Below are 14,886 nucleotides of genomic sequence, written 5' to 3'. Positions count from 1 at the left end.
TGGAACCAAGACTTATGGACCAAGACGTAGAGTTGAACAAACAAAGGGCTGATTGGTTCTGCAACTTTCAAGACCCTACTTCCTCTACTGTCCCAACAACAAATATATAGACCAGCCCCTTACTTAGACAATACGATTATGTCAAGAGGGTTTGAAATGGAGGAGAGAGTGAAGATGTCCTCTTCTCCAATCAACAGTAGCGGTACTCTCCACGTAGACTAGTTGGTAGAATTGCTCTCACCTGGGTAAACCTTGGCTAGACGAATGAAGATTAAATACACTGACAGAGTATCTAAGAACTCCTACGGGATTTAGGGACCATCTTGCCTTTTACGATAGCTACTAGCCAGTTTTGCTTTTGGATGGATGCCCACTTTACAAATTACTTCTGCAAATAAAATTTCTATTTATTTACTCTTTTCAATTCACGCCTTATTCAGCAGCCAGCATGAGTAAAAGCAGATAGTTGATACAATTATATTATTTAAAAAAAAAAACAAGACAAATTTCAGATCACGTTCAATCCAAAACCTAAATAGCCAGTGAGATGGACGATCCATCCAAATTAATCTCTAATACATTTTTTACAATAATCTTCATTTGATAACTAATTATTACTGGAACTATACGAGTATACCCATGTTAAGCCAGCTTTAGTTTAATTTCATATCGTTTTATTGATTCGATCTCTGACCTTAAATCTCTTTGCTTTAGAGTCCATGCTCTTTAAATATTTGTAAAAGTGCCATCAGAGGGTGCTGACGACAACGCGACACAACCTGAATGTTAGGTTACAGCCTAGGAAGGTTCAGCGTCATTTCAGAGTGTTTACGTTGCTTAGAGTGTTTTCATAGTGTTTAACGACGGTGACATAGTATAAACTAGTAATTTGATTATTCTTTACAGGTATTTTATTGTTTTAATTATTTATGCATGTATGTATTAATTTATTTATAAAACTACGTTCTTTACAGAATAATAAAATCTGTTCCAAAAAACCGTCTTACATATTATCTTCTTAGGAGATTCTTGTTCCTCAGGGACGCTACCACGCAACCCTTGTTTGAAAAACCTTCCTTCAGATCTGATCAATCCATCTCAACTGACTTCTCTCCACAATATTTATAAATGAATACATTTTTTATAAGAGTCCTCACGGTTTTAGATTTCGGATACGGTTTCGCTTTGTTTTCCTTTTACCTTCCTCAGCTACTGCATTGCGCAGGCTAGAAGTTAACCCTTGTCTGTTTCCTTAAGAGATCACGATTCAGCAAGTTAGATGAGCAAGTACAGCGATACAGAGAGGGGCCCCAAATTTCATTTTCTAAAAACCATTTACCAGATATGGCGGCAACCTCAAAACTTTTACTTCTGGTGAAAAACAAAATAAAGAAAGTGATACGATTGCAATGCTTCATTTAGGAAGTATAATTCGATTATTTGATCGAATTGTCCTTTAAAATTACACTTCCCAAATGACTTTTATCTTGCATAACAGAAATGATAACTTGTTCCACACCATCTACAAATGTAACTATATCTAAGATCTGCTTGTCAAAAGTTATGTATTAAAAAAAAAAATAAAAAAACGCTTGCCTAGAGTAAAAAATTACAATGATTGGCGAAGAAGGAAACAGAGGTGTAACTGACCTCTGAGAAGCTTAAGTGCCGAATAGGAAACGTGCCAAAAGATAACCACGTCAGCAGTTGGTGAGAAGCATCTCTGAGTATACTTCGCTGTTCGCTGCTGTGATTCATTTATCTTTCTGCTTGGAGCTACCAAAATACATTTTATCAAAATACTGTCTTCTCAAAGTTATACAGAGTGTAGTTTAATTGAAATATTTACGCGATTTTTATCACGTATTCTTCTTAAAACTACCATTTTTTTTGTTCACTAAATTTTAGTTGTTTTCAACATAGATCGTGTAGCTAAAATAAAATTCTATTTAATTCTCTGCCCAGAACACCGATGAAGTCGATTATTTGATCGAATTGTCCTTTAAAATTACACTTCCCAAATGACTTTTATCTTGCATAACAGAAATGATAACTTGTTCCACACCATCTACAAATGTAAACAATCGAAATATGAAGGAACTTTCAAAAATAGAGAGGCCATGAGACTAAATAAATAAATATAATTATTGTGTTTAACTGTATAAAATGTGTCTAAATTGAAGAAGTAGGGCCTCATTGCCCAAAATTCCTTGATAAACTAAGGGACTGAACAGCCTCAAATCTAGCTGGTCAAATCAATCAAATATTTAATTATTTGTAGGGAAGAAGTTCGCCGGTATATTTATTTAAAAAGGTTATCTATTTTTAATATTTATTTAACATTGTTTTAAAGTCAAGAAATAATTAAGTGAACTTATTGCTAAACTTATTATTTTTTTTTTGTGATGTGACAATACAAAAAGCAACAACAAAAATAAGTTTCATTCAATTAAGCCGAAAAAAGAGAGAAGGTACATGAGAAGCTAGAATTACGGAGTAAAAAGGATCAACAAGATGGCTAACGATTTAGTGACAAATTATTTATAATATTTATAAGCGAGGAGTAGAAATGTTATTTATAATATCATGATAATTGGAAAATAGGTTTCTAGTTGATACAGGGGCTTTACTACTTTTAATTCATGGTCATTTTTTTGCTCCAATCTCACGTCTTTGCAAATTTCCCAATTTTGTTAACGATTCTTTTAAGTTAGGTTACGATTCTCTTAAGTAGGTTATGATTCTTTCTACTTTATAATCTTGCGTCTAGCCGAAGAAGAACGAAAGAGATCACTTGTTGAGTGGAAACTGTTATCTCATTATCACGATCAGTGAACCGTGATTTGTCATGACATCACGTAACTTCTTTGACATTTACGTACCCTAATCGCTTGGCCAAGTTGTAAACATTAGCAGGACTGAACTAAAATAGCGGTTACAATTTCTGTTTGCGCGTTATAGCCCAGTCAAATTAGGTAAAAAAAAAGGCATAAATCTCGAAATGGAAAATAATAAGCTATAAACTTGTATAAATCTTTGTTTTGGCATTTTTTAATTTGGCTCAAAAGTCTCATAGAATCTCGTGTACGCAGTGATCAAAGGTCACGAAAATCGGTTTTCTGTAAATATAATAATAATATTATTATATAATATAAAATATAATAATATATAATGTTGCACTTTTAATTCACGAATTAAAACAATTATTAAGAATAAATTAATAATAGAAACTTGTAAAATACTAAAAAGAAAATCCCTTAAAAATTCGACAAAAAACTAAGTTTGTATCCGAGGAACATAATACTGTAGGAGCTAAGTGTAGAGGTGTGACATTATCAGCCAATCAGAAACAAGTACAGTCGCCATATTTTGTACAGATAGGCACTTAATACGCATTGTCTGATGTTTTCCTATCCACTGCCCCTCCCATCACACACAGATTCTATTATAAGCTCCTATACCATTATGTTCTACTGATACAAAAGTTACATTTTACCTCGTTACTTGACGGGAATTTTTTCCAGATTCAGATACAGATTTTGATTCTGTGTTTTCAGTGGAAATATCAGTTTTAAGATCCCCAGTGACTTAGGCATCCCTCTAAAATGAGATTAATTTTATTGTACGATCTTTCTAATTTTATGCTACAAATGCTAAAACTTGAATAACATTTATGAAGCCACAGGCGTTGATGATAATTTGGATGAAGATTTAGTTGCCAAGGTCACTCGTCAGACATCCTTGGTTAAACCCCTGTAATCAGATAAAATGAGGTTCCTTACATAGATTTCAGGTAAGAGAGCACATTGTTGGAAAATGCTTTTTCAATAGAAGGTTTCATTTTGTTTTGACCGCGTCAGTAACAAAAGTATTTTAAGATAAGTGTGTAGCGACAAGCGCTTAACTGTTAAGGGGCGAGAAAAGTGAATTATGACAGCTTAGCGTAGAATGTCTGTGTTTTTTGTTGAGGCGGTAAATCTTGGCAGATCCCCAAACTTGTAATCTGTTTTACATTGTTAGTATTAAAAGATTGGTGTGACTTCTTTCCTGCCTTAATTTCCTAAATCTGACTTTTTTCTTCAATACCCAAACAGTAAAACAAATTATAATTGTTAAGTATAAGCCCTGAAGATGAACTAGACCCAAGATCGAAAGCTTTGCAAAATTAAATAAATAAATAACTGCGACTGAAATTGGAATAATCTTTCTTCTCAAACATAATTAGTTGAATTATCAATTAAAATGGATTAACTAACTTTAATGAGATAAATGATAAAAAGGAAACCTAAAAAAGAGGTAGATGATGGAGAAGCTGTATGTAAAACCCGTTAGAATAATAATAGAAAACCTGTTTGACTAAGCGGATGTCACTTATCTACAATCATAAATACAGGAAGAAATATGAATTGACGGCAATTTTTTTTTTTAAATTATATTTCCTAATTATGTTTTATCTTCGAGATTTTTATTTGTTGTTCTCTATAATTTTGTTTTTGTTTTCAATTAATTATAATAAAATATAATTTTATTTCATATTAAAATGGCGATGTTTTAATTCGTGCGGTGACGACGATTTCGTATATGGACGCGGTCAAAGCGAACAACGGCTTGCTTCCTTGATCCTTACCGGGTGCCATCACATCTGTCCTCATCTATATCCACAGTTGCTGAGGAGTAAGTTCCTATCTTAAATAGGAGAGCACTTAAAGGTTAGGGTAGTAGCAGGAAGTGGTATTTGTCTTAAGTTTGTTGCCTTCCGACATCAAGGAACGCAGCTGTCACTGTCCTACAATTCTATGCGAAAGAAGAACCAATGAAATGAGTGGTTGCTGGAATATCAGTAAGTTTAGATTAGCTAACTATAGTGTTTCAGGCAGTATGCTTTGCAATTGCGGTAGAGATCGTAAGATTGATGTTAATTATTATTATCTACTTAGAAGAGATTTGGATTGCTGTAAGGATGAATATAATTTAAGAAAAATAAGTACCATATTAAAATGTATAGGGGAACTGTTGAACCTTAATTCTAGACCATACAGTAAGGAGAGTTCCGATGTATGTTCCTTGTGTAATTTGAATCAAAAAGAAGACTGTGAACATTTCATTGCAGACTGTCCTGCTTTGAAAGAATTTAGAATCAGGTATTTGGTGAAGAGAGAGCTCACACAGGCAGAACTGATAGATGTGTTAAATGGTAAAGACTGGGACAGCATTTGTACTCGTAAATCGAAGTGAGGCTATTAAATAACGAGACAACTGCTGTAAAACATTTTATTTTAAATTTAAACATATTTAGTTATTATCACCTTCAATATACACCCCTCCCCTATCCCTATAACGCTCCATGCGAATTTACCATTGTTCGAAACAGTGCTGGAAGTCTTCTTTTGTGAGCTCCTGCATGACGCGGGCCGCTTTTTCTTTCACAGCTTCAACGGACTGAAATCGTGTTCTTTTTAATACAGATTTGACTTTGGGGGACAGATAGAAGTCACATGGGGCCAGGTCAGGCGAATAAGGTGGATGGCCTAAAACTGGGATGTTGTACTTGGCTAGAAACGTGTTGACAGACAATGCAGAGTGAGCCGGTGCGTTGTCTTGATAGAGAACCCATGACTTGTTCTTCCACAAATCAGGTCGTTTTTTCCTTACTCTTTCACGGAGTTGGGCAAGCACACTATGGTAGTAATGTTGATTAATTATAATCAATATTTTCATCCGTTTTGGACGTGGAAGGGCGACCCGGGCGGTCATCATCTCCGACGTCTTCTCGGCCATCTTGGAAACGCTTGAACCCCTCAAAAACTTACGCACATGATAAACATTCATCGCCATAAACTTCTTTTAATAAAAGATAAGTTTCAGTAGCGGCTTTATCAAGTTTTGAAGTGAAATTTCACGACAATTCGTTGCTCTACTACATGTGTAGTATCATGTTTTCGGCAAAACGAAACTAACACCTCTTACGCAAACGACGGTTCCGGTCAGACAAATTTCAGAGACGCTGCAATCGAAAGAGAAGGCTTTACGCTGCACAGCTGTCGGTCGTTAGGATTTGGCGCATGCATAGTTCTTCTGTAGCAGCATCAGTCTCGTTATTTAATAGCCACACCTCGTATGTTAATGTAGCCAGTAAATACGGAAATTTTTTAGTTTCTGAGTTTAATTATTAAGAACAGGGTTTTTATTATTATTATTTTATATTTTTAATATTGTTTTTATTTCCGTTTCCGTATTGTGTTATTTTGTTAATTAGTGATCGTTTATGTTCATTTTTATTAAGCTTTCGCTTTTTTTATAGTTTTTTGATTAGAGTTATTGAGGTTAGTTTAACAACTTGAGTTTAGTTTAATATAACAACTCCAGGCAGACAGTTACTACACCAAGGCTTTCAAGCTTTAGTTTAAATTTTGTAAGTGTTTATGTATATATTTTTTATGTAATAAAGCTTTCTACTATTACTTCTATAAAATAAAAGAAATAATCTATATTAAAATACTATTTTACAAACTGGTTTCAGCTAATTCTTTTTACCAACTGAAAACCCCAGATTAAAATTAACAATATTTTAATAAATAATTAAAGATGACGCTAGGTTACCGTACATACTTGTAGTGTGTGTTTGCCTTGACTATGTGTGGGTGTTTTAGCTCAGAGGGCGAAAAGGGACAGAGTTTGAATGGTAAATTTGTAGCGGCAGCAACGGCAGCGCTACCTGGGGAGAAAATATAGCACAACCGCCTCCCCTGCTGCAGATGGCCGTACAAGGAGCAATCCTCAAAGGATGGAGTAGTTCAATAATGCAAATTTCATTTTCTCCCTGGAAAGTGAACTAAGGGAATCAGGTTTTTTTTACCCAGTTTGTTGCTAGCGGTTGAATAAAATAACATTTTCCATCTCATTCAGTTTGTCATCGGGTGACAACTGATGTATTACTAAACAAGAAGGAACTGTATCCTATTTCAGGTACTAAGTAAGTTTAAGCAATAAAACAAATAAAATTATTACTGTTTCCACTTCTTTCTGAAGATTGGAACAATAACAACTGCTAACCTAAAATATTGGAGCTAAATTCAGCCTATATTTTTATTTCCCAAACTTCATTTGTTGCAACTTAGGATGGAAGATTGGCTAGGAATCGGTCAAACAAAACTACTCGTCTTTTTGCCAACGTTTCGACAAATATATTGTCCTCTTCAGGGCCTGGATATTACAAATACAAAACAATTTACAGAGTCAGTTACATAGAAAATCAGTAAAAATCAGTAATATCCAGGCCCTGAAGAGGACAATATATTTGTCGAAACGTTGGCAAAAAGGACGAGTTGTTTTATTTGACCGATTCCTCGCCAATCTTGAATCCTAAGTTTAACAATTTACGGTCACGAAACCTATATATTCATATTTATTTATTACTTATACAAAATATGGACTTATTATTTGCACTATGAAGGATAAAAAGTGCAATTACACATAACATTCTCTACTATAAAATGAAAAATTTGTGGTGAACATTATTAATAACACTTACAATAACTTTGAATTTCAAACAATGACTTCTTACTAAAATTTAACAGTTTTTAAAAACCTTGCATTACACTGGGAATGGCTCTAAAAGACAATTTTCATTTAAACGATTTATTCAAATCAATGTCCGAGATGTACATAGTGAAAGTAAATACAATGTTTAGAGAAAGTGTACAATATAATTAACCTTCCTTAATGAAATATTAGAAATAGGGCAGTGCATAGTACTGAAATGGCACATTAAAAGAAATACTCCCTCTCTCAAAGAAGCGCCCATTTTTTCGAATTTTCCTTGAAAAATGCTTCAAGTAAGTAAGTGGATACATCCTAACATGACTAAAATCATAAATTTACAAAATTTACAGAAAATATTGAATTAAATTTTTGAGAAAAATCTAAAAAAAATAGAAAAAAATGAATTCAATAAAGTGGGTATTTTCTGAAGAGAGATTTTGGTCAAGATGTTACAGTCGCGTCTCTTAGTTGTACTCAATTTAAAATCTATTGTTTTCGTTTCCTGTAATTTTTAGCTTTTTGTGATATTTTGTTCACACAGAAATCATTTTCTAAAATTAAACACTTTTTGGGGGCTCGAGAGATCTCAAATTTATTGGAATAAATGGTAAGTTCTGTAAAAGGCGAATGCGGGATTATAAGCAGAGAGAAAAGAGAAATAGTTCTAATTAAAGCTCATTAAAATTTTGGACAGTCAGACGCAAAGTTGTGCGGATAATTATGCTGGAGAATTTCCAAAACCAAATTTTCAGTTTTTTTAATATAGTCATATATAAGGACATAGTTTTCAAGAAAGCGCAAATTTCATGTCCGTTGTATTTACTAACTCCGGATGAGTAATATTTTGGTCAGAATTATGTCTTTACAAATCTCTAAACGCATAACTGGCCTTAGAGCAAAGTTAGCAACATCCGGAACCTACGAGGGGCTATACTTATATTTTGAGCCTTGGCAACACTGAGTGTTGTCAGGTGCTATCTGTCGTTTCCACTTGAAAGTTTGACATTTTTGACCATAACCTTCTTCAGAACGTTTTGTTATTTGAGCGCGATTTGTGTTGTTTACAGTCACTTGAAAATTGTGTCTCATCTCACTTTCGACGTGGATTATCAAGACAGGAGTGCATCGATCAACTTACTTCCACTTTTGGCAATAAAGCCAAACCTTTGCCAGTGTAAAACACTGGTATAACGAATTCAATCGTGGTCGTCGTTCGCTCACCGACGAAAGTCGTGAAGGTCGTCCAAAATCAGTTGTTGTGTCAGAAAACATTGATGCTGTGCAAAAATTAATAATGCAAGATCGTCATGTGACATACTGTGAGATTGAGGCAACCTTAGGCATTAGTTCCATCAGCATACTATAAAATATTGCATGATCATTTAGCCGTGAAAAAGGTTTGTTCTCGTTGGATCCCACATAATCTGACAAAATCACAAAAAGATGCTCGTGCCGATTGGTGCAAACAAATGCTTAAGCAATACAATGGCGGTGCTTTAAAAGACGTGTATAAGATTGTAACAGGTGACGAATCATGGATATATGCATATGAGCCGGAAACTAAACAGCAGTCGACTGTATGGGTGTTTCAAGATGAACTAAATCCAACAGAAAGTTGTTCGCGCTCGAAGCACTTCGAAACAAATGGTCGCCTGTTTTTTCGGAAAAACTGGTCATGTGGCAACAATGCCTTTAGAGGAACGTAGAACGGTCAATTCTGAATGGTACACAATCATTTGTTTGCCGGAAGTCTTCGATGAAATAAGGAAAACAAACAAGCGCCGTCGGATCATTCTTCATCAAGACAATGCCAGCTGTCACACATCGCGACTATTTGAGCACTCAAAAAAATCGAATTAATGGGTCATCCGCCGTACAGTCCTGATTTGGCACCAAATGACTTCTTTTTGTTTCCGAACGTCAAGAATAAATTACGTGGAAAACGATTTTCGTCGGCAGAAGAAGCTGTTGATGCATTCAAAAACCATGTTTTGGAGGTGTCTCAAGCGGAATGGAAAAAAATGCTTTGACAAGTGGTTCGAACGCATGCAGAAGTGTATAGATCATAAAGGAGAATATTTTGAAAAACAATAAAGTCATTTTGAATGACAAATTACTATTTTTTTTATTATTAGGCTTAAAATATAAATAGTGTCCCTCTTATAAGTAAACATGTCGTCTAAAAAAAAAATACAATTCTTATCAATTTTTACCATTAATTATGTAATCAAAACTAGTTGTAGAGATACAGAATTGTGACTCTCAGCCATCTCACATTACACAGACTGCAGTCTTACAATTTCACAGATGAAAATAGCCTCGAGTGCGCAACTAGTAGTAAGTTTACTAACTAATGGGAATAGAAGAAACGTTTTGTCAACTTGGCAGGAGAGAAAGGATTTCGTGTTTATTTTTATAAAAGTGAAGAATTTCTGGTATTTGGGGCCTAAAGATACACTCTCTCGCTGCACTAAAAATATAATGCATTCTTCGATTTTTGTTGGTTTCTATTTCGTTCACATCTCAATACCTAAAAAAATTCTGCAGAAATACACTTTCTGATAAATTAGTTTTATCTATAAAATTATCACTTTCATTCTTTTTATGATATTCAATTGTTTTGTGCATTGAAAGGGGTCAAATTCAAGATACAAGGACTTACTAGAGAAACAATAGTTCAGTTTGATAATAGTCACTGCAATAGACAACAGACTGATACGACGGAGTCAGTCTTGACTTCACTTCAACTTAACAACAGAGTTCTGCAGCTTCTTTCATGTCCGGCAGGCTTTTCAAGTATTAATGGTACTTTAAAATCTTCTTTACTTGATCTAGTTTAAAATTAAAGGTATCTTAACCTCCTACCTAAAACCTCATTATGAACTTCTATCTTCTCCAGAAGATTGATCTGGATTAATCAAAGAGCTTCGCAGACAATTGCGAAATTGAAGAATCTTAACTCTTTTTGTTTTACCTAATTATTCCCGATTATTGTCATTGAAATAAATACGAACTTTTTACAATGATTTTTCGTTTTTAAAATGAAAAAATTAGCTAAATTAAAAGTCAAATTTATTTATTTGTAATTGTGGTTTTGATTTCATTGGCAGATGAAACGCCTTACTCAAGTCAAACATGTTTCGAACTAACATCTTTTTCTACATTGAAAATGCTTCTTGTTAAATAAATATTCAATTTCGTTGACAATATAGTTACGAACGTCAAACTGTTATGAAATGCAAGCTTACTGGTAAAATTCAGGTAAATATTAATCACGCTCATACAAACGACCAAACCAGAGAGATCTTTAGATATTATTGATAGTAAAGAGTTCCTACTAAGATAGAACCAAATAAAAAAAACAAACCTGGTCTACAGAGGGTGAAGTAGCAGCTGGTTGGAGGTCGATGATGGTAAAGTGAGAAGAAATACGCCTGGTGTCTTGTACTGGTGAGGCAGTAAGACTTCTAGGTGTGGTTGATTTAGCCACAACCTCATCTCGGCCAAGGCCTTCCATATAGGCTTCAAGAAACGCATCTCCTCTGCAAAAAAATAAAAAAAACATAAGTTGACTATTATTTTAAAATCATCTACCCACAGATAATTAAATTATTTAGGAACATCAAAAGCAATGCTAGAATTTCATGATAGAACATAACCTTGTTTTCCAGATATGGGCTCTATTTTATAACAAATTGCTTTTTCATAAATCTGTAGCTTTTACTTGAAACATTTATCTCAGTGCAATGCCCACCAATTTTAAGATCTAAGAACTTTTGGTTTTAAAATAATCAGTGAATTAAAATTACTGTAGGAATCACTGGGATTTGTGAGTAAGTCCGAACTCATTGTGCGAGTATTTCTCGCCAAATTCACAACTTGAAGTTTTATAGCAGCAGCGTTTTAAGTTAATTATTTTTATTACTATTCTGTTATCGTTATGAAAAAACCTAAATCAATCAATAATTGGTAAAGTATGTGTAAATTATGTAAGCATCAATAATTTTATTATAGTAATAAATTATCTCTTGAGGAGCAAGCTTTCATGGAACACTGGAGAATTGAACATTGTGGCCCTACATCCATATTTATTAAACTAATAACATCCTTTCTTTATTTAGACAAAGATCTAAAGAGGATGAAGGATCGAATCATATTATAAAAGTAACTTCTCTTAGTATAGATAAATAACAGATAATTCGCGTTTAAAACGTTCGCCTAAGTGTTACACAATAGTAACTGTAGTTCCCAAATAATGTTATCCGTCAAAAATACTACGCAATCAAGAATTCGTTAAACTTGTTTAAAATACAATTTTAAAAATATTGGCCGAAGCTTCTATAAATTTATTAACGCTTTTGATGGAGGTTATCTCTTCAAAAATATTATTTTCTCTATTTCATTACACACCTTAAGAACTTAAAGTCGAGTAATTCTTCTCGAAAATCTAGTTTTAAAAAGTTTACTTTGAAACCATTCTATTGGTAGCATGGCATAACTAAGAGAAAGTGCAATAGTTGTAAAACAAACTTCTTAAGACAGTTATGCTTAAACAAGCATAGCCCATTCCAACATTATAGTTTTCAATTCTGGACTTTCTTGCAACAATTATCTTTAACAACTTTCAAATACAATTTATCTTAGAGCAATTAATATAATTATATTATTGACTTCTAGTTTTTTAATTTACATTTTTTCTAAAATTGAGTTGTCACGCCCAAAGAGGAACTACGAGTAATTACTTAGGTTATTTACACAGAATTCTGCACTTGTCACCCAAATAATTGTCTTTTTCTAGAGTGACTAGATGATGTTAACAGCTAGAATCTCCTCTAAAATTAATAAAATCTCCTCTAAAATTTTCCAATAAAAATGTTATTACTCAGAAAGTTTTAGTCCGAATTCGATTCTGATGACACGGTTAGAAAGTGCAATATGTAACCTTTGACCTCCTAAATTTTAAGACAATCTACTTTAAAAATTGACTACCGGTACATCTAAAAGAGTTTTCAATGAATTAAACAACTTGATAAACTAACACTGTTGAGTGCTCGTGAACACGTTTTCTTGCAAAACAAACGTAATTTCTCATACGAAGATAAAAGGAATCCTGGAAAATGATATACCGCTTGAAAGCCCATAAAACAAGGAAACTTTTATAAAAAGTGCCAGCACCTAGGTCGGATAATGATCACATAAGGGCTTGATGAGTTTTCTTAAAAATTTCGATTATTTTTATTTTACCAGCATCCGGAGGAAGATTGAGGCTGTTTGGAGAATAACTTATGCTTCGAAATGGTGTCAATTTTTAGAAAATTTATCTGTCTTTCTAACCGTTTCATCAGAATCGAATTCGGATTAAAACTTTCTGAGTAATAACTTTTTTATTGCAAAAAAGTAATGATTTTAGAAAAAAAAAAATTAAAGTGACGTCACTCAAGAACAGTGGAAAATATGAAGTTGGCCAGTACGTCATTAAACTCCTCTTTAGATGTACTACACACAATAGGCCTATGGGCAATACTTACAGGTTCACCCTGTATATCTACATTAGAATCTGCATTTAGCATTTCAAGTTTGCTATAAATAATTAGAGAAGTTTTCGAAAAATTTTCAAAAACGCTTCTGAAACCAAGTCTTTAGACACCTTAGATCCTGGTAATTCTATTATTCTAGCTATAGCACTACATTTCTAGCATAAGTTAATTAAACACTTGACACATTTAAGCTTACACTGTGGCTTCTAATAAAGTATTCAAGAATTTTTTTAAGCAAAAGCTTCAAGTAAACATTCTAGATCTTTATATTTGTACTAAATATGCCTGATTTTATTCACCGTCAGTACAGATCCAAAGGAATAGCCTAAACCGAATTATCAACTTAAAGCCCCCATCAGTTTTACGCTTCAGAGATATTTGTTCGCATAGACCAAGCGGAGAAATTAGCGTAAAGACTTCATTTATGCATTAATAATTGTAATTATACTTTCATGTTTCCGGCGATCTAAAAAGTATTTACAAAGATGCAGTTAGGAAAGGATAATAAATAAACAAATCAGAGACAGACATTTCCTGCCAGGTAATACCTTTATTCCATCCGGTTGCATGAATCCAGGATATGTGGGATTAAAATTAATAAATTATCAAACATCCAATAAAATTGCATCCGATAGCTCAATCTAATTTTAAATTAAATTGAGAATAAAAGTAATGTCAACAACCGCTACATATTTAAGACTTCCTTATTACAAAAACTCTTTCCAGTAAAAGGAAATGGATTTACAAACTTTTTTATAACTTTCATTAAAAAGCAAAAAATAATATTCAGTCTAGCAGTTGTATTCTTTCTAACCTGACTTTCTTTTTATAAAAAAAGCTGGAGCTCTTTATTTGAACAGTTTGATTACAAAAACTGCACAATTTAAGAAGAAAAATAACTGATATTATTCATGGGAGTTTCAAAAAAAGGATTACGTTATCACCGGAAGGGATTTTTAACTCTTTTTGGAAGAACTTAATCAATCCTTTCTAATTTTTCTGCCACAGTTTTACCCTTTAACTGCATCAGTAACAAGTCATTTGAAAGCAATATTCCGCATTAGTCAAAGCAAATAACTATTTATCATAGAATATAGTATTCATTTCTAGCAGTACTCAAGTTAATATTTGCCAGAGGCAGAGAATTAGAAATTATTTCCTGTGTAAAATCTTTTAAAACCTTTTATTGAACTGGATTTAAGCGTGCCCTGAAGAAGGTTATAAGTCAAGGTAACTGTCAAGCAGGTTTTCGAATTAGCGTACCTCGGAAATAATCTATCCCCTAACATTTCCAGTATCGGCCAAATTACACCCAATTTTTGTTATTTATTTAAAAAATGTACGTAGATTAAACTTAAAACAAAAAAACAAATAATTGTAATATAGAGAAATAATAGTTTTAAAATGACGTGTCAATTACAAGTTTATAATTATAAATTAAAGGATCAAGTATTTTGAAAATGTTTGTTTACACAAGCGTGAAGCTGTATAAAATTTTACAGGTTCAATATCCTATTATTAGATCCAAGTTAAAGCACAAGATAACTTATTGGTCCGTACTATTGCTTTACGGGTCAATGGTTACCAATTTTGACAGTCTAAATATAAAACTATGGCCCAACTCATATTCTTATTTAAATTTTTGTACTTTACAAACTTGTTTTTAATAATTTATTAATAAATTTTATTAATTGACCATGGCTGGTGGACGATACGTTTTCTTTACCACCAGAAGGATGGCACTCGACTCAATATATGTCGCAAAGGTATTAAATGTATGTAATTGCAGTTGGATCATTTAAACATG

General features: G+C 33.1%; 1 protein-coding gene across 13 annotated transcripts in view; it reads right to left on the bottom strand.

The window, feature by feature from the left end:
- Positions 1–14,886, bottom strand: part of spri (Src homology 2 domain-containing protein sprint) — a 577,619-nt gene that overhangs the window by 35,557 nt on the left and 527,176 nt on the right. For all 13 annotated transcript variants that reach the window (XM_074124869.1, XM_074124867.1, XM_074124870.1 and 10 more), the window contains one exon: positions 10,910–11,084. In XM_074124869.1, coding sequence (XP_073980970.1) covers positions 10,910–11,084 — 175 coding nt within the window. The remainder of the gene's footprint in view (positions 1–10,909; positions 11,085–14,886) is intronic.

Source organism: Rhodnius prolixus, unplaced genomic scaffold (genome assembly GCF_049639745.1).
Source record: "Rhodnius prolixus isolate KJV_2025 unplaced genomic scaffold, Rpr scaffold_3, whole genome shotgun sequence".
Classification (NCBI taxonomy): Eukaryota; Metazoa; Arthropoda; class Insecta; order Hemiptera; family Reduviidae; genus Rhodnius; species Rhodnius prolixus.
The sequence above is the reverse complement of the archived record's forward strand: the minus strand, read 5'-3'. Positions and strand labels throughout refer to the sequence as shown.